The sequence below is a fragment of the Berghia stephanieae genome, chromosome 2, assembly GCF_034508935.2.
Source record: "Berghia stephanieae isolate SIO BIC M18660-M18661 chromosome 2, UCSD_Bste_1.3, whole genome shotgun sequence".
Taxonomy (NCBI): domain Eukaryota; kingdom Metazoa; phylum Mollusca; class Gastropoda; order Nudibranchia; family Aeolidiidae; genus Berghia; species Berghia stephanieae.
Window position 1 is genome coordinate 74,212,486 of NC_088361.1, and position 21,870 is coordinate 74,234,355.

The window sequence follows — 21,870 nt, forward strand, 5'->3', positions numbered from 1 at the left end:
ACACTAAGTGTGTGTGTGTGTGTGTGTGTGTAGTTTTGTTGTTGTTTGTTTGTTTGTTTTTGTTGTTGTTGTTTTTTGTGTGTCATTTTCCCGATGTGATGATTGACTCATTCAATGCGCGTCACCCTTTTGTACCGATGACAATAGACAACAGGTGTGTTTTCATTGGCTATGAGTATGAGGTGCCTCTGGTAGGACATTTCATTGGCCGATAACAAAGTGATCTCATTGGCTATGAGGTGCCTCTGGTAGGACATTTCATTGGCCGATAACAAAGTGATCTCATTGGCTATGAGGTGCATCTGGCTCAGAGAATGAAATGAAACTTACCGGAAACAACATTTTAGCTATTTTTATTTTTGTATCTAGCAAAGTCACAGCCGATTATTGCTAACTCAATGTCGTTATCCGGAGAGTGGTCGAAAAAGTATGTCATTATTTAGAGAGTTTTATTACTAATAACATATAGTAAAAAAATCGGGACCGGGGGCCAATGTCGTTATCGGGAGAATGTCGTTATTCTGAGAGGTCGTTATCGGGAGAGTGCACTGTAAAACAATATAACGGGGAAAGTCAGAGGAGGCCAAAAAGTTGGTCACAGGAGGCCAAGTGGCCAAACCAAATTTTGGGAGGCCAAATGGCTTGGGAAAAGGCCAAATTTCTCAAATTTGGCCACCAGAAGGCCAAACTAGCAACCCTGCGCAGTATAGTCTCGAGACTCGGGACTCAATACGAGAAGCATCGATGACCGAGATTCTCGAGACGAGAAAAGCATCGAGAACTAAGTCGAGGTCGGTACCTTCTCAATACTCGATGACCTGACTTCTCAAAACCTAAAGCATCGGTGACCTTTTGGTGACCCGGATGCCCTCCCCTACCAGATAATTCATATTTATAGTCAGGATGTCGATGTTGCCAGATTGAAAAAGAGAAATAGCTAAGCTTTACATCGATATTCGCCATAATGATAGGAATAGCTGTTGTCAAGACCCAAACATTTGACAATATAGACCTTCAGAAAATAAAACGTGAGTGGATACTTCCTTTATAAAACTGCATCAAAAACACGTTTTCATTGAAAACTTGCAATATTCATATTTTTGGATTCTAGAATAATGAAACAACCTAAAAAGTGGACTAGTCCAATTTGGCCGAAACATTTTTTTAAAAAAACTATGTGGTCTTGTGGTATGACACTCGCTTTCGAATCGTAAGGTCCTGGGTTTGAGCCTCACTCGGCGCATAGTTGAGTCCTTTGAAAAGGCTCTTTACTCGCATTCTCTCATCGTACTCAGGTGTGAAATGAGCGTTGTCTGTGTCCAAAAAAAAAAAAAGAAAAGAAAAAAAGAAAGATAATACCGCCTTACAGTCCTAAATGTTAATGTTGCTGTTGGACAGGGGGGACCCGTTGTAAAGCGCTTTGAGCACGTATAGTGGATATGCTGTATAAAAGCTCAATTTTTTTACCGAACCATTTTTTATAATTAAAATTGACTACAGATCCCCCCCCCCCCCCTTCTTAATTTTGTTTTTTTTTTGTTTACTATAATAATTGGTCAAACAAAACAAAAAACAAAAATTGAGTGATATTCAATAAAATGTCAAATCCAATTTTTAGGTCCAATGAACTTAAAATGGATTAGAAACGCCAAGCTGGTAACTGTAATACATTTTTCCCCCCAAACTATTTTCTGTATATTGCAGTTCTATCCGTATAAAATGTTATATTTTTAGTAATTACGCAAATTCTATTTTTAGTAAGAGTACAAATAAGCTCTGGCGTTATTTGCAGTGGTAGTACAAATAAGCGTAGCCAAAACTTTATTAGTTGCAGCGCCAATTGTCGCGAATAGATTTTTACATCTCATTCACGATGAGAAAATAAAATAAATACCTAATAATATGCACGAGGCATGTATCTCCACCGAAGTGGGCAGTTACGCGATTAGTCCGGGTATGTTCGTCCGGTAGAAGAAACAGAGTCAACACTTGAATTTCAATCAAATATCCATTATCCGTTTCGTAGTAAAAAGAGCTTGTAAAATGAAGGCAACCCCGTTTTTATACCCCCTGTGACGTCACAAACTCACGGGAAGAAACAACACACAACAGTGAATGGAACTCACCATGACACCCAAGGTTACCCAGCATGAGAACAATTCACAACAACAACTTAATATTAATAATAGCCAAACAACAACAAACTGGAAAATATTGAAACATAATAATAAATACGTTCCTACAACTCTCTGCCCCAGTTGATGATAATGTAGTCTCTGCCCCAGTTGATGATAATGCAGTCTCTGCCCCAGTTGATGATAATGATAATGTAGTCTCTGTCCCAGTTGATGATAAAGCAGTGGATTTGTCACCCATTTCTATCAATGAACCCTTGTTGGTTGAAGAGTCTCGAGAACAATTTTTTCACCGCTTCTCTCTCCAAATGTCAAACTGTCACAGCAGTCATCCAATAATCTTGTAGCTTGTGTCGATTCATTTTCGGGGTTAATTTCACAATTTGCGCTTCCTTCACAGTTTACCACTAGCATTCTTGATTGTCAAGGCTCTGTTGATAAGGTTGCCCTGGCATTGGTACCTAAGGGTTTGACGTGTCTTTATCCTTTGATGGTTGGAGCGGATGGCAATTGTGTACCCAGATCTATTAGTGTGTGGGCGTTTGGATCCGAGGATAGCCACCTGGAGGTTAGGTGTAGGATTGTTTCTGAACTGGTTCTCAATTCCACTGTCTATCTCATTCTCCCTTCTGAGGAGTTGGCAACCCTTTCTCTGCTCTCTGATTTCCATTGTGAGGATCTCTATTATGACCTATGAGGCAGAAGTTTTAGATGTCAGTAGACCATCTTCTTTCATGGGCATGTGGCAGCTCATGGCTGCATGTAATGCATTTGGATCTCCTATCATGTCTGTGTACCCTACATTGGGCCCTGCTAGTATTTCCTGGCGCTGAGATGACCTAAATGTGTCTCAAGCGCTGTAAAACCCTTAAAAACAAAGTGGCACATGGCTCAGTTTGTGCCATCATAATTATGTCATACAATACAAGTAATTATACCTTTGTTTATTTTGTTTTGTCTCTATTTAATGAATGTTTTTTGTGTTCTTAGATGCCATCATGAAAGTGTTTTTGTATAATGGTCATATTTGGCTTATTTTGTCCCTTATATTTTTGATAAGTCTTTTTGGATAATAATAATAATAATAATAATAATAATAATAATAATAATAATAATAATAATAATAATAATAATAATACTTTATTGCATCCCAAAAAGGAAAATTTTTGTACAGACGTGTTATAATTTACATAATAAGATAAAAATACAATGGAAATAGGATGTATATATGAAAAAGGAGTAGCTCCATAACCAGAGCTGCGCTTTATAATATGAATAATTTCAACACTGTAAAATAGTCAAAACTGTCACTATAAATTAAAAATTGAAAAGATTGCAAAACAAATAAATTAATAATTTAATATTTACATTTTTTGAAAGTAAAAATGCGAAATAATTGTATAAAATGATTATTGCTTGTTGTTATAAAGCCTAATACTGGACGGCAGAAATGATTTTCGGTGTCTCTCTGTTTTCGTTGAAATAGAGAAAGGGCGACCACTTCTTTCTGACATAATAACTGATGGTCTTAGTGGATGATACTGGTCATTTAATATTTTAGTTATTTTATTTATACAAAATTTCTCGTATAAAAGATCTACATCGTCAACATCATTTATATAGCGTTTAATAGATTTTTTAATATTTGAATTTATTTTGTTCCTTTCCACTGCTAAGCAATTGCCTCCCCAAGCTGTTATACAAAATGACAAAACACTTTCGATTACTGCTCTATAAAATAATGTGCAGAGGGTTTTATCTATTCTAAACTGAGAGAGTTTTGATAAAAAATATGTACGTCTGCACATCTTATGCCTAATTATTTTCAAGTGTTCATCCCACTTGAGCCTGTCATCAATTGTTACACCAAGGTATTTGTAGTGAGGAACTCGCTGGACGAATTGGTCCTTTAATTTTAACGGTTCTATCGGTTCCTTCACTCTCCTAAAGTCAATCACTAGCTCCTTTGTCTTGCTTATGTTAAGCTCTAGGTGGTGGGCATCACACCAAGACACAAATCTATCAATTTCTTGCCTATAAGCCACTTCGTTGCCATTTGTTATGAGGCCTTGAAGAGCGGTGTCATCTGCAAACTTTATCAAAGGTACACTCAGGTTTTGACTTCTACAGTCATTCGTGTATATTGTGAATAATACAGGGGACAATACACAACCTTGAGGAGCACCAGTATTTGTAGTTATACAGGAAGATATGTTTTGTCCTAATTGAACATATTGTGCTCTCTCCGTAAGAAATTCGAGCACCCAAGCAATTATATACTTGTTTAGATTCAGACTAGTCAATTTTTGAACAACCAACTGAGGTTGCATTGTATTGAACGCTGAAGAAAAATCTGCGAAAAGCAATCTGCAATAGCTCTTAGCGTGATCTAGATGCCTGTAGATGTTGTTTGTAAACAGCAAAATGGCATCCTCTACGCCACGTCCTGGTTTGTAAGCAAATTGATGACTATCACTCAATGGCATAAACTGGTTCCTAATTTTAACAAGAACAAGTTTTTCTAAAGATTTCATGACTATTGAAGTCAGTGCAACAGGTCTGAGATCGTTCATAGATTCAAGTTTTTCTTTTTTTGGAACAGGAATAATTTTTGAAGTTTTCCAAATTTCAGGGATCGAAACGCATTGGAGGGACCAGTTAAAAATATGTGTATAAATGGGGGACAGTTGATGGGCACATTCTTTTAATAATTTTCCTTTCAATCCATCCGGCCCAGCAGCCTTCCTCTCGTTTAGTTTCGAAAATACGAATCTCGTTTCTTCTTCACTGACCTCAATAGTCATTTCATCTTCCAAAGCCCTGTCTAATTTATGTTTTTCATTTTCAATATCAAATTTGTTTGCTGTGTCAAAACGTGAATAAAATTTATTTAGAGTTTCAATTTCGATATCTTCAGATATAATCGTGGGCTTTGGATTATAGTTAACAGCAGTTTTAAGCCCCCGCCACGTGTCCCGTATATCCCCAGAAGAAAAGCATTTTTCAATTTTATTTTTGTACTTGTCTCTACAACTGGATATTACTCTCTTTATCTCTTTTTGTTTTGTTTTCAGATCTTTTTTATTTCTACTAGTAAAGAGAGTTTTCTTTTGGTTCAATAAAAGTTTTAGATCTTTTGTTATCCAAGGCTTGTTGTTAGGATAATATTTTATTTCTTTTTTACAAGACACGAGCTGTTCACAGAATTTTAAATACTCACTCACACAGTCATTCAGCTCATCCACACTATCACATGATTCGATAAAAACATTCCAGTCAGTGCATTCATGATTTCCATATTCTACTTGTACGCCATGATGACACAATGACTTTCGTATAATTATAATTGATAGTTATTTTTCTTTCTTTAACCATTCATATTATTTTTCATGTTATTTCATCAAATAAATTTGAAAACAGCATCATTTCAATGTGTTTTATTTGTGTTTTGGTGCTTTTTGTGTCACATTTCCTCTGTCATGCACGTCGTACAAGACATGTGTGCATAGCATGTTTCTACGCCTGTAGCTGGGTGACCCTTGCTTCACTTATCTTCTGTTATATATTTATATAAACTGTGGGCCTCACTTTACATTTTGGTGGAATTTCACAGCTTTGGTTGCATTTTGAAAAAATGACCTGTTTGTGACATTCATGGGACCACCATTTGAGAATGAGTCATTTATGAGTCCTTGTTGAGCCCTGACGATGACCGAGACATCGTCGTACGAAGTCAATATTTTCAAACGACCGAATATAATTAATATGTGATTAAAATTCAATTTTTCAGATTTGAACAATATATTTTACATTTAATTCTAATCTATCAATAGATTTGGACGAATAGAAGGTGATCAAATTGCGAAAATAGAATCTAAAATGTCGCCTAGTTCAAACAGTGACAATAACGTGACTACAAAAATCAGATATTTTAATACATAATTTATTTATTTGTTAAAAAGACAAATAGGTAGAAAAGAGATTTGTATTATTCCCATTATTCCCTTGGCCTATTTACTTCACCTCATAACGAGTTTCATTTTTTTTAAATGTCAGATTTTATTAAAAGTAGGACTTCTCTTGTGCCACACCCACTGTGCGCACCTTTTGAGAATGAGTCATTTACGCAAGCGATACGCGAGCTATCCTGTCCTAGTGCGGTAGCCTACCTGTTTTGAATAGACGTTTTCTTCAGTGGGACACACAAATTCGTCCCAGGACAGTCCTGTCCTAGTGGGGGAGGGTCCTAAGACGAAACTAAATTTAGCTCTGTGCGCTACAATGGACGAGGCATTAATGCTTGAATTGAATGACCCGGTTTAAAAATAGTCCTTTTCTCGACGCCACAAAAATGACGTCTATTCTGGTAGTTACCTACTTGAAGAGAGAGAGAAAAAAAAATAAACATGATATAATTGCATTTTAAATAGCAAATAATTTATTCAAAACTCCTTCAATACACAGAAGTGGTTTTCAATACTTGGCGGTTCGGTTTCAAAATGTGCTGTTCGATGAACATTGACCTTAAGATTTTTTAACTTTTTATAGAACTTGGCCTCTTCTTTCCCTATCCAAACACGAAGTGGATCTTTCATTTGGTAAGGTGTAACATGAATATGTACTTCACAGCCAAGGGAAGCCAAATCTTGAAGAGCTTCCGTTTGGGTTACCCAAGTGTTCCCCGGTCCACCGCTGTGTCCTCCATCCAACCAGTAAAAAGATTTGAATTGAGTGGCAAAGGATTTCAGATGTTTTACTTTCCTGAGAATATGTAATTCAAAAACCAACTGGTTCAAAACCGTACACCCTTTACTGAATCCAACAATATGAATAGGAATATTTTCAGGAACATTGTCTTTGCCGTAAATTTGTTCTTCCGCGGAATTGTAAAGTCTGAATAAGTGTTCTAGTGCATTAAAGTTTTCACAATGCAGTGGATGGCAAGTTTCAGAGGCTTCCCAAAAATTTGAATATGTAGAAAATGTCATTAGGTGCATATATACCGGTTTTATCACAAATACAACACTATTTGGAAATCTATGAGAGATCATCTGAGCGGCAGCTTCAGTGTTCCATTCCACGTATCTCTTGTTGTCTCGGTGGCATTCCATTTTTTCAGGATAATCCTGGATATTTTTTTTTTAATGAAAGAAAAAAAAATTATCAAGAGAAAACTTTAGACCAGATTTCATGACAAGTCAAAATATTTAAAACTAAGAATCAAAACTGCTCAGGATGAATGACTTCTCTTGTTTGCTTTAATCTTCGCCCATTTTTTTTTTTTTTTTTTTAAAGAAATAATTAGTCTGTCATCTGCATTTTTTGCGGCCGCAAATATCAGGGCGACCGGCAAATATCCCAAAATTGGCAAATCGTGGCAAATTTTGGGAAAATTGGCAAATCGCGTGGCAAATTTTGGGGAAAAATAATAAGCGAAAACAAAATAACGAAAAAAAAGTGCGAAACTTGAGAAATGTTGCAGCTTTGCCTGGGCCCACAGAAGTCTACCGTAAAACTTAGAACGGGAAGTCATAGTACTCAACGTTACTTGGCGTGTGACTGTGTGTGTGTGTGTGTGCGTTCGAGTGTTTGCATGCACTAGGCATGTTTGATGAGGCAAGCAAGCGCATCACTCAATCACTGACCGACTGAAATGATACGCTCCTCTCTCTCGCTGATCGTGTCGTTCGTTAACGAATGCTACTGGTCAGATTCAGCGTGGGTTACGCAACTGGATGCGTGGGTTGACGGAGGCAGGAAGCAATAACAAACCCACATGGTTGCCATTACCTCCACCATCATTCTCGCTCACGGTTTGTGGAAAGCACTTCATTACAGGCACGTAATAGTGAATCTAGTTTTTGTTTTGAACATTTCTATTATTATTCTTTGTAAATTGACCCATATTAAAAGAAACATACAAACAAAAAAGGCATGACCAGTCACTAACAATGCCGTGTAGTGTGTAGACAGTAACACAGTACGGTGAACATGACTGACACTGACATTGGGGTCGGAATGTCGGAACCCATGAGTCGTTCGCAACTCTGCCTCACGTATTCATTTAATCAGTCAATTTAATTTTTATTAAGCTTGCGTAAAACATACAAACAAAAAAGACATGACCAGTCACTAACAATGCAGTGTAGTGTGTAGACAGTAACACGGTACGGTGAACATGAATGACACTGGGATCGGAATGTCGGAACCCAGTAGTCGTTCGCAACTCAGCCTCGCGTACTCATTTAATCAGTCAATTTAATTTTCATTTAGCTTGCCTATTCTTCAAGTTTATGTTATATTCACCTTTTCTATTTAAAAAGGGTAATCCAAACAGACCATAAACGATTTTATAATAAGCCGACTTCAACTTCCATCACACACGAACTTATTTTGGGTGGGTTTTTTTAACCAAACCGTTTGACTCAAATTAAAGCTTCGGCATTGGATAAGGAGCGAGGTCCCTGTTGCCATCTTGCTTAGTTTATACAGAGACTGGGTTGCCACCTTGGCTGTTCTTGATAAATAGTAAAATAGTACAACCTTGTGCAATATGAGAGAGAGAGAGAGAAATTTTGAACAAAAAACGAATCTCTCTCTCATCCTCTCTCTCTCTCTCTCTCTCTCTCTCTCTCTCTCTCTCTCTCTCTCTCTCTCTCTCTCCCTCTCTCTCTCTCTTCCTATTTCATCTGTCACACTGTTTGACAATCTTCATCACCTGGCTCACTTGTACTTGTAATATCGGGTGTGAGGTAAAATTTTGAACAATTATTATTATTTATAAAATGCAGAATCTTTTCAAATAAACGGATAAAATAGAGATTAATTCTAATCGAACAGTGGAACACAAAGGCAGAATTTGCGAACAATCTAACACATAAGTGTCGTGGTCTTATTTATAAAATGCAGAAACTTTGCAAATAAACGGATAGACTAGATGTTATTTCGATTCGAAAAGTGGAACACAATAGGAAAATTTGCGAATACCCAGTCCAGACATAAGCGTTATGGTCTTATTTATAAAGTGCAGAATCTTTGCAAATAAACGGATAAAATAGAGATTAATTCGATTCGAAAAGTGGAACACATAAGCAGAATTTGCGAATGCCCGGTCCAGACATAAGCGTTATGGTCTTATTTATAAAGTGCAGAAACTTTGCAAATAAACGGATAGACTAGATGTTATTTCGATTCGAAAAGTGGAACACAATAGGAAAATTGGTGAATACCCAGTCCAGACATAAGCGTTATGGTCTTATTTATAAAGTGCAGAATCTTTTCAAATAAACGGATAAAATAGAGATTAATTCTAATCGAACAGTGGAAACACAAGGCAGAATTTGCGAACAATCTAACACATAAGTGTCGTGGTCTTATTTATAAAATGCAGAAACTTTGCAAATAAACGGATAAATAGAGATTAATTCGATTCGAAAAGTGGAACACATAAGCAGAATTTGCGAATGCCCGGTCCAGACGATTAAGCGTTATGGTCTATTTATAAAGTGCAGAAACTTTGCAAATAAACGGATGACTAGATGTTATTTCGATTCGAAAAGTGGAACACAATAGGAAAATTTGCGAATACCCAGTCCAGACATAAGCGTTATGGTCTTATTTATAAAGTGCGAAATCTTTGCAAATAAACGGATAAAATAGAGATTAATTCGATTCGAAAAGTGGAACACATAAGCAGAATTTGCGAATGCCCGGTCCAGACATAAGCGTTATGGTCTTATTTATAAAGTGCAGAAACTTTGCAAATAAACGGATAGACTAGATGTTATTTCGATTCGAAAAGTGGAACACAATAGGAAAATTGGCGAATACCCAGTCCAGACATAAGCGTTATGGTCTTATTTATAAAGTGCAGAATCTTTTCAAATAAACGGATAAAATAGAGATTAATTCTAATCGAACAGTGGAACACAAAGGCAGAATTTGCGAACAATCTAACACATAAGTGTCGTGGTCTTATTTATAAAATGCAGAAACTTTGCAAATAAACGGATAAAATAGAGATTAGAGATTAATTCGATTCGAAAAGTGGAACACATAAGCAGAATTTGCGAATGCCCGGTCCAGACATAAGCGTTATGGTCTTATTTATAAAGTGCAGAAACTTTGCAAATAAACGGATAGACTAGATGTTATTTCGATTCGAAAGTGGAACACAATAGGAAAATTTGCGAATACCCAGTCCAGACATAAGCGTTATGGTCTTATTTATAAAGTGCAGAATCTTGCAAATAAACGGATAAAATAGAGATTAATTCATTCGAAAGTGGAACACATAAGCAGAATTTGCGAATGCCCGGTCCAGACATAAGCGTTATGGTCTTATTTATAAAGTGCAGAAACTTTGCAAATAAACGGATAGACTAGATGTTATTTCGATTCGAAAGTGGAACACAATAGGAAATTGGCGAATACCCAGTCCAGACATAAGCGTTATGGTCTTATTTATAAAGTGCGAATCTTTTCAAATAAACGGATAAAATAGAGATTAATTCTAATCGAACAGTGGAACAAAGCAGAATTTGCGAACAATCTAACACATAAGTGTCGTGGTCTTATTTATAAAATGCAGAAACTTTGCAAATAAACGGATAAAATAGAGATTAATTCGATTCGAAAAGTGGAACACATAAGCAGAATTTGCGAATGCCCGGTCCAGACATAAGCGTTATGGTCTTATTTATAAAGTGCAGAAACTTTGCAAATAAACGGATAGACTAGATGTTATTTCGATTCGAAAAGTGGAACACAATAGGAAAATTTGCGAATACCCAGTCCAGACATAAGCGTTATGGTCTTATTTATAAAGTGCAGAATCGTTGCAAATAAACAGATAAAATAGAGATTAATTCGATTCGAAAAGTGGAACACATAAGCAGAATTTGCGAATGCCCGGTCCAGACATAAGCGTTATGGTCTTATTTATAAAGTGCAGAAACTTTGCAAATAAACGGATAGACTAGATGTTATTTCGATTCGAAAAGTGGAACACAATAGGAAAATTGGCGAATACCCAGTCCAGACATAAGCGTTATGGTCTTATTTATAAAGTGCAGAATCTTTTCAAATAAACGGATAAAATAGAGATTAATTCTAATCGAACAGTGGAACACAAAGGCAGAATTTGCGAACAATCTAACACATAAGTGTCGTGGTCTTATTTATAAAATGCAGAAACTTTGCAAATAAACGGATAAAATAGAGATTAATTCGATTCGAAAAGTGGAACACATAAGCAGAATTTGCGAATGCCCGGTCCAGACATAAGCGTTATGGTCTTATTTATAAAGTGCAGAAACTTTGCAAATAAACGGATAGACTAGATGTTATTTCGATTCGAAAAGTGGAACACAATAGGAAATTTGCGAATACCCAGTCCAGACATAAGCGTTATGGTCTTATTTATAAAGTGCAGAAATCTTTGCAAATAAACGGATAAAAAGAGATTATTCGATTCGAAAAGTGGAACACATAGGCAGAATTTGCGAATGCCGTCCAGACATAAGCGTTATGGTCTTATTTATAAAGTGCAGAAACTTTGCAAATAAACGGATAAAATAGAGTTATTTCGATTCGAAAAGTGGAACACATAAGAAATTTGCGAATCCCGTCCAGACATAAGCGTTATGGTCTTATTTATAAAGTGCAGAAACTTTCAAATAAACGGATAAATAGAGATTAATTCAATCGAACAGTGGAACACAAAGGCAGAATTTGCGAAAATCCGTCAACATAATGTCGTGGTCTTATTTATAAAGTGCAGAAACTTTGCAAATAAACGGATAAAATAGAGATTAATTCGATTCGAAAAGTGGAACACATAAGCAGAATTTGCGAATGCCCGGTCCAGACATAAGCGTTATGGTCTTATTTATAAAGTGCAGAAACTTTGCAAATAAACGGATAGACTAGATGTTATTTCGATTCGAAAAGTGGAACACAATAGGAAAATTGCGAATACCCAGTCCAGACATAAGCGTTATGGTCTTATTTATAAAGTGCAGAATCTTTCAAATAAACGGATAAAATAGAGATTAATTCATTCGAAAGTGGAACACAAAGGCAGAATTTGCGAACATCGATCACATGAATAGCGTTGGTCTTATTTATAAAGTGCAGAAACTTTGCAAATAAACGGATAAATAGAGATTATTCGATTCGAAAAGTGGAACACATAAGCAGAATTTGCGAATCCCGTCCAGACATAAGCGTTATGGTCTTATTTATAAAGTGCAGAAACTTTGCAAATAAACGGATAAATAGAGATTAATTTCGATTCGAAAAGTGGAACACAATAGGCAGAATTTGCGAAACCAGTCCAGACATAAGCGTTATGGTCTTATTTATAAAGTGCAGAAACTTTGCAAATAAACGGAATAATAGAGATTAATTCGATTCGAAAAGTGGAACACATAAGCAGAATTTGCGAATGCCCGTCCAGACATAAGCGTTATGGTCTTATTTATAAAGTGCAGAAACTTTGCAAATAAACGGATAAGACTAGATGTTATTTCGATTCGAAAAGTGGAACACAATAGGAAAATTTGCGAATACCCAGTCCAGACATAAGCGTTATGGTCTTATTTATAAAGTGCAGAAACTTTGCAAATAAACGGATAGACTAGATGTTATTTCGATTCGAAAAGTGGAACACAATAGGAAAATTTGCGAATACCCAGTCCAGACATAAGCGTTATGGTCTTATTTATAAAGTGCAGAATCGTTGCAAATAAACAGATAAAATAGAGATTAATTCGATTCGAAAAGTGGAACACATAAGCAGAATTTGCGAATACCCGGTCCAGACATAAGCGTTATGGTCTTATTTATAAAGTGCAGAAACTTTGCAAATAAACGGATAAGATAGAGATTAATTCGATTCGAAAGTGGAATGCAAATGCAGAAGTTGTGAATACCCGGTCCAGACATAAGCGTTATGGTCTTATTTATAAAGTGCAGAAACTTTGCAAATAAACGGACAAGATAGAGATTAATTCGATTCAAAAGTGGAATGCAAATGCAGAAGTTGTGAATACCCGGTCCAGGCATAAGCGTCATGGTCTTGTTTAAATGAAACAATGCAGTTTTAAAAAATTTATGGTCATTGAGTAATTAAGCTAAATATGCGGAGTTCAAGTAGATAACTTGATCTGTGAAATTTTTTATAATTAGCTGTTTTTATTCTCCATCATTTAGATTATGTGATTAAGTTTATAATTGAAATACAAACTTTTTCTCACTTATCAATGTTTTGCAATAAAGGAGAGTGTGAGTGAACCTGTGCAAAGAAAATTATTTGATAGAGTGATATTTATCATGCTTTTCAGTTTGTAGTTGAATTCTAGAATGGATTCTTTATAGTTCTCATTGATTGTATGTCAGTATGTCAGTCTTTAGGACACCGATTACCCTAATGCGGTCACAATTTACAATATGACGGCCACAAGCCCGTTAAACGCAGAGTGGGTATTGTTGTTTGCAAGTAATGCTATAGTTTTAATAGGATATCTGTCTCCTATTAAAATACATTCCTGTGTTGGATTTTGGATTAAATTCATGTCTTCTTCGGATTATGGGATATTTAATTTTCATGGATTGTGATTGTGATTTTCAAGACTATTAATGTAAGTAAATGTCCAAATAGATATTTTTATTCATTTATTCTTTATTTTTATTTTTTTAGTTTTGTTTTGTTTTGTTTTGAAGCATTTATTATAAGAAATAATGTACATATGCACTTATACACCAAAGACTGCTTTCAACTGCTTATTATTATTTATTATTATTATTATTATTATTATTATTATTATTATTATTATTATTATTATTATTATTATTATTATTATTATTATATTATTTTATAATAATAATAATAATAATAATATAATAATAATAATAATAATAATAATAATAATAATAATGATAATAATAATAATAATAATAATAATAATAATAATAATAATAATAATAATAATAATAATATAATAATAATAATAATAATAATAATAATAATAATAATAATAATAATAATAATAAGTGCATTGAGTGAAATCCCAATCACGGTTGCCCAAATAAAACTGGCGCTAGAATCCCGACTACCTGTCTAAACGAATGTTGTTTGTACGATACATACTAACTACACGTTCAATATCGGGGGCAGAAAATATGCGTTTGGTTTTATGAAATTAAAACAGTAGTCCCACATTGTTCTTTGATGTTATTTGTGGTTGCATTTGCTTTGAAACTTACACATTATATTGTGTTACATTGTTTACAAAATATTTCTGGTACTCGTATGCATGTGTAGTCAACGGTCAATCGTGTTCTTTATTATTTTATTATTAATTTTGGCTTGGCATCTTACATATGTGAATTTGACAGGTTGTTATGGATGGTAATTACTCGAATAACATTAAGTGATTTTTAAACATTTTTACGGCGTTTTAAATGTCTTTCTTGCATTCATTGCCGAGCACCTCCACTTTTCTGTTACTATTTTAACGATCAGCTGATTTTCTCTTGCCTCCCCTTTAATTTCGCGGACTTTTTTCAGAACGAGGCGTGGGAGTGGCTAACTCGCTGACCGATGCTGCGAAGTGAGGCATGTTGACAGTGCTTACCTCGCGCGTCGTGTGGCACCACATTGGGTGAATAATTGACCCCCACCCCCAATAAACACACACGCACACAAACACCCAACCCCCACCTAAATTTGTTTCGCCAACTTACTACCATAGAGAATACAGGTAATATTATTCGTAACGAAAAATAAGAAAAGGAAAGAAGCTTGGCTAAAAATATTTAAATCGCCCTTGTCTATAGATAGTATGCAGATGACGTCACTCAGGCCTTTGTTATTGTTTTTGCCATCCGCGTTTGTGAGTTGTTCTCACTAAACTGTATTAACCAGACTATAAAAGTTCATGGTTACACAGAGTTTGTGTGTTGGTCCGTTATACTTCCGGATGGCAATGTTGTGAACTCCTTGGCCAAGCGCATTCTATCTATTGCTTTACTTCGTTCGAAGTCTGGGGCAGGAAATGCTCGTTATTTCCGAGTTGACCTCTTTTTCATACTCGCTACTTTCATGCTAATTTTATTGACTCAAATAAGAGAAAAAAACGGGAATTTAGATTTTACTCGCTATCTCCGAGTACGTTACTTTCATGTTCTTGTATAATTATTATTACTCCTGGTAATAATAATTATACTTGAAATGTTTATATATATATATATCCCACTCTCTGCCTTTCACTCACTCTCTCTCTCCCACTGCCTCTCTCTCTCTCTCTCTCTCTCTCTCCCTTCCTTTTTTCTTTCTCTCTTTCTCTTCCTCCCCTCTCTTTTTCCCTCATAATATATATATATATATATATATATATATATATATATATATATATATATATATATATATATATATATTGCATGTATGTATGTGTTGGTCTGTGTGGGAGCGTGATCAAAATAGAGTATATTTTTGTGGTCTCTCTCTCTCCCTTCCTTTTTTCTTTCTCTCTTTCTCTTCCTCCCCTCTCTTTCTCCCTCATATATATATATAATATATATATATATATATATATATATATATATATATATATATATATATATATATATCATAGAATTAAACGAATGAGAATACGTACGAAGCCTAAAAAGTGTCCACCAATGAAAGCATTCAGCGCCATTTTGTTGTTGGCTGAGAATGTAGTAATTACCATTCATTCGGTATCTATGTCAACATAACGACACAAGAAAAACAACAAACAATATCAAAATCCACAATAAAATGTTTCAGAACTGTTGCGTATATTTATTGGCACAACGAAGCTGTCAAAAAATGAAGTTAGAGAATGTGTGTAATCATGTATTATAATAACCTGTAATGTGTTTTCCAACCACCACATCATCTACTACTACAACCACCACCACAATATCATCACTAACACTACTACTACAACCACCAGCCCCACATCATTATCACTACCATTACTACTACACCACCACCAGCACATCATCATCACTACCACTACTACAATCACCACAACCACATCGTCATCACTACCACTGCAACCACCACCACCATATCATCATCATTACCACTACTACCACAACCACCACTACTACTACAACCACCACCACATCACTACCTCAACTACTACAACCACCACCACAATAGCATCACTACCACTACTACTACAACCATATATGATTTTGACGGACTTTGGTAATTCTTCACTCTTTTCAAGTCACAGAATACTCAGTTTACAAGGTAAGCATACGAAATGCACATTTTAATTCATTTCTTATTTTTATAACTAAACATGCTTTGGGGTTGTGTGTTTGTTGATTGTGCATCAGCTGACGACACATTTGTCGCTACCGCGAATTACTTAACTTTATTACTTTATTTTGTGAAAAATAACAATAACAGGGCTTAAAAAAATTAAAATACTAATTCCCCCCCCCCCCCCCCCCCCCCCCCCCCAATATATTTAAATCAGCCTTCCATGTCAGGCGATTAAAACCAGGTGTTTCAATGTTCGATCCCCAGTCAAAAGGTTGCTAATTTTGTCAAGATCATGATCAAGAGGTTTCGAGTACTCACGACATTCCAGGCTCAGGGTCCTTTAAAAAATACTTTTCATTCAGTTATTGTTATTATCTTTATTATGGCCGACACAGCATGCATCGTCCATACTTTTTCAAAACTTTTTTTTTTGGGGGGGGGGGGGGGGGGTGGCTGTTTTTTTATTATCGGAAAATTGGGTTTTGTATGTTAAGTTCATGGAGGGGGAGAGAGAGAGAGAGAGAGAGAGAGAGAGAGAGAGAGAGAGAGAGAGAGAGAGAGAGAGAGAGAGAGAGAGAGAGAGAGAGAGAGAGAGTAATATTTTATAATGATAAGATATCTGTAGTGGTAGTATTATTAGTAGTTTTGAAATGCCTATGATGATGACAATGTGAGATAATTATATTAGTGTGATTATTTTTATTATATTTTTAAAAATTACGTACGGCTATGTCGTAGTGGTATGACACTCGCTTTTGGACCGGAAGGTCCTGGGCTCGAGCCTCGCTCTGCGCATAGTTGAGCCCTTGGAAAAGGCACTTTGCTCACTTTCTCTCACCGGACTCAGTTGTAAAATGTGTACTTGGCCGTTAAATGCGTTGTCTCTGTCCGAAGAAATTGTAATATTGCCTAACAGACGTTATGTCCCGTTCAACATGCGAAGTGTTGCTGTTATAAACTTTAGCATTGGCATGTATGTGCCTATTTCGCTGTAGTGAATTTAATTTAATTTTTTGTTTTCATTGACAGCTAACATGAAAGAACACTGTTGACGTTACTGGTGTCCTGACAATCCATAAAGATGCTGGCTCAAGGGCTATTCTGGCAAGGTGTGTTGAGGCAAACCTTTGCCTGTGGCAAAACTCATCAATCAGCAAACCATCATCTGGGCCAGCAGACCAGAGTGTCTGCATGCACTTTTTGACAATGGTTAGTAATGTTTTCAAATCTCCATTGCGCCTTTACATTTTTTATTGGTGATCAATAAAATAAATGCTCATTTTTCTAAATGAAAATGGCAAAGCATCATTTGAATTGAATTACTACTGAATGTATTAACTTAACGACAGACTATAGTTTGTTGCCAAGAGTTTTGTTCTATTAGGTACCACAAGCGAAAATTTCAAAATTGAGCTATCATAAAAAGAGTTAAACCACTGTAAAGTGCTTTGAAATTAATGAACAACACAAAAAGAATTATGAAAATCCGTCAACAAATAAATGAAATATGATAAAATGAATTTTATTGAACTTACAATTTTTTCCCACATATTCCGGTTACGCATTTTTTGCCGACTTTATGACGCCATAAACAAAAAAGTTGGTTATATAACATTTAAAATAAACATTTTTTGCATAAACATGCAATCATAAAACAAAATAAAAGCAGATATTAAGATGAAAAAACAATGATACTTAAATGAAACCATCCTCAAATATGACAGAAACAGCATCAAAATATAAAAAAATGGGAAATATAGGCCCAGGGACCCATATTTGGAGCCTCATAGATAAAAAAAATGAACATGTATACTACTCAAACTCAATATCTTTGCAAAAAAGTATATAAATTCTTAGCCTAATTTTTTTTGTTAATGTGGAGAAAATAGTAATTGCTCTATATTGAGCCGAAGGTCACTGCCAAGCTCAAAATTACGGCATGGAAAAAATGGTGTCAATATACTGAAAATACACAAAATCAAAATATTAACAAAAAAATAACTAATAAAGATAGGATGACATACTTTACATCAAATTACTCGTCATTCTTATCTCTATCCAATAGAAGCAAAAGCATCTCAACATATTATCAATGGCATCCAAAATTTTTTAAGGATTTTGGATAGAAATTCAATATTAGGCATAACTAAAAATATTAGATACCTTTAAAAATTCATAGAAAATCGTCAACAAAAGACATACAAACATAACTTATACCAAATGAATTAACTTCTCAAGCTCTTTCAGACAAAGCCATATACAATCAATTTAACATAGAATCTGTCCGGTAAATACCTTGCATCCAGAAACTGATTAAACCCAAAACAATGAATGTAATTGAGAGGAGGGAAAGAAAGAGAAAATAAACCACCTCTGCAGCTCTCAATCTGTTTTTAAAAATAAAGCAAGCCCCAGGTCAGGTATAGTATGATGCAATAAAAACAAATAAAGCCCAATCAACTTGTTTGATGATAAACTAATAAACGAACCCCCCCCCCCCCCCCCCCCCCCCCCCCCCCCCCCCCCCACTAGGTCAGGGTTGCCAGATTATTTTTCAACAAAATGCCAGGGGAAGACTCAAAAAATGCCAAAACACTCCAAAAAAAAATGCCAAAGTCTGTTGACTCCCACCCCCACTAAGAAAACTAGTCACTTTTGATAGAGTGAGTAGAAAAGTGCCAGAAGACAATAGAGAATAAAAATTTTCGCGGCGGTGGTGGGGTTTGAACCTGCGACCTTATTGGTACGACAACTCCGCCTGGCAGGTGAGAGCGTGGCTCTACCGTGTGAGCTATCCACGAATACAAAAATATTCGTATCAAACTCAGGTCATTTCTAGAACTCTCTCTCACCCACTTCTGGAAATCGCGGGCTCGCTCGCCAACCAACCATCGCGAAGTTACTTGACCAGCAGTTAAGCTTAATAGCCAATATTCTCAACACAAACATATAACATAGAAACGATTGAGACATTGAGTATGCTCCGGTATATTGGGTGAATTTTTAATTCAGAAAAGTGAGTGGAGCAGGCACTTATGTTGGTAACAACAAGAGATGAAGTGAGTAGAAAAGTGCCAGAAGACAATAGAGAATAAAAATTTTCGCGGCGGTGGTGGGGTTTGAACCTGCGACCTTATTGGTACGACAACTCCGCCTGGCAGGTGAGAGCGTGGCTCTACCGTGTGAGCTATCCACGAATACAAAAATATTCGTATCAAACTCAGGTCATTTCTAGAACTCTCTCTCACCCACTTCTGGAAATCGCGGGCTCGCTCGCCAACCAACCATCGCGAAGTTACTTGACCAGCAGTTAAGCTTAATAGCCAATATTCTCAACACAAACATATAACATAGAAACGATTGAGACATTGAGTATGCTCCGGTATATTGGGTGAATTTTTAATTCAGAAAAGTGAGTGGAGCAGGCACTTATGTTGGTAACAACAAGAGATGAAGTGAGTAGAAAAGTGCCAGAAGACAATAGAGAATAAAAATTTTCGCGGCGGTGGTGGGGTTTGAACCTGCGACCTTATTGGTACGACAACTCCGCCTGGCAGGTGAGAGCGTGGCTCTACCGTGTGAGCTATCCACGAATACAAAAATATTCGTATCAAACTCAGGTCATTTCTAGAACTCTCTCTCACCCACTTCTGGAAATCGCGGGCTCGCTCGCCAACCAACCATCGCGAAGTTACTTGACCAGCAGTTAAGCTTAATAGCCAATATTCTCAACACAAACATATAACATAGAAACGATTGAGACATTGAGTATGCTCCGGTATATTGGGTGAATTTTTAATTCAGAAAAGTGAGTGGAGCAGGCACTTATGTTGGTAACAACAAGAGATGAAGTGAGTAGAAAAGTGCCAGAAGACAATAGAGAATAAAAATTTTCGCGGCGGTGGTGGGGTTTGAACCTGCGACCTTATTGGTACGACAACTCCGCCTGGCAGGTGAGAGCGTGGCTCTACCGTGTGAGCTATCCACGAATACAAAAATATTCGTATCAAACTCAGGTCATTTCTAGAACTCTCTCTCACCCACTTCTGGAAATCGCGGGCTCGCTCGCCAACCAACCATCGCGAAGTTACTTGACCAGCAGTTAAGCTTAATAGCCAATATTCTCAACACAAACATATAACATAGAAACGATTGAGACATTGAGTATGCTCCGGTATATTGGGTGAATTTTTAATTCAGAAAAGTGAGTGGAGCAGGCACTTATGTTGGTAACAACAAGAGATGAAGTGAGTAGAAAAGTGCCAGAAGACAATAGAGAATAAAAATTTTCGCGGCGGTGGTGGGGTTTGAACCTGCGACCTTATTGGTACGACAACTCCGCCTGGCAGGTGAGAGCGTGGCTCTACCGTGTGAGCTATCCACGAATACAAAAATATTCGTATCAAACTCAGGTCATTTCTAGAACTCTCTCTCACCCACTTCTGGAAATCGCGGGCTCGCTCGCCCACCAACCATCGCGAAGTTACTTGACCAGCAGTTAAGCTTAATAGCCAATATTCTCAACACAAACATATAACATAGAAACGATTGAGACATTGAGTATGCTCCGGTATATTGGGTGAATTTTTAATTCAGAAAAGTGAGTGGAGCAGGCACTTATGTTGGTAACAACAAGAGATGAAGTGAGTAGAAAAGTGCCAGAAGACAATAGAGAATAAAAATTTTCGCGGCGGTGGTGGGGTTTGAACCTGCGACCTTATTGGTACGACAACTCCGCCTGGCAGGTGAGAGCGTGGCTCTACCGTGTGAGCTATCCACGAATACAAAAATATTCGTATCAAACTCAGGTCATTTCTAGAACTCTCTCTCACCCACTTCTGGAAATCGCGGGCTCGCTCGCCAACCAACCATCGCGAAGTTACTTGACCAGCAGTTAAGCTGAGTTTGATACGAATATTTTTGTATTCGTGGATAGCTCACACGGTAGAGCCACGCTCTCACCTGCCAGGCGGAGTTGTCGTACCAATAAGGTCGCAGGTTCAAACCCCACCACCGCCGCGAAAATTTTTATTCTCTATTGTTCTTCTGGCACTTTTTACTCACTTCATCTCTTGTTGTTACCAACATAAGTGCCTGCTCCACTCACTTTTCTGAATTAAAAATTCACCCAATATACCGGAGCATACTCAATGTCTCAATCGTTTCTATGTTATATGTTTGTGTTGAGAATATTGGCTATTAGCTAACTGCTGGTCAAGTAACTCGCGTGGTTGGTGGCGAGCGAGCCGCGATTTCCAGAAGTGGTGTGAAAGGAGTCTAGATTGACCTGAGTTTGATACGAATATTTTTGTATTCGTGGATAGCTCACACGGTAGAGCCACGCTCTCACCTGCCAGGCGGAGTTGTCGTACCAATAAGGTCGCAGGTTCAAACCCCACCACCGCCGCGAAAATTTTTATTCTCTATTGT

At 36.6% G+C, this 21,870-nt stretch overlaps 1 protein-coding gene across 1 annotated transcript in view; it reads right to left on the reverse strand.

Annotated features, from left to right (window-relative positions):
* Window positions 1-5,191: 5,191 nt before the first annotated feature.
* The window catches only part of LOC144965511 (mitochondrial protein C2orf69-like), a 52,316-nt gene continuing 35,637 nt past the window's right edge, over window positions 5,192-21,870 (reverse strand). Inside the window, exon 2 of the mRNA XM_078900915.1 lies at window positions 5,192-7,261. Coding sequence (XP_078757041.1) covers window positions 6,578-7,246 — 669 coding nt within the window. The 5' untranslated portion in view covers window positions 7,247-7,261 and the 3' untranslated portion in view covers window positions 5,192-6,577. The remainder of the gene's footprint in view (window positions 7,262-21,870) is intronic.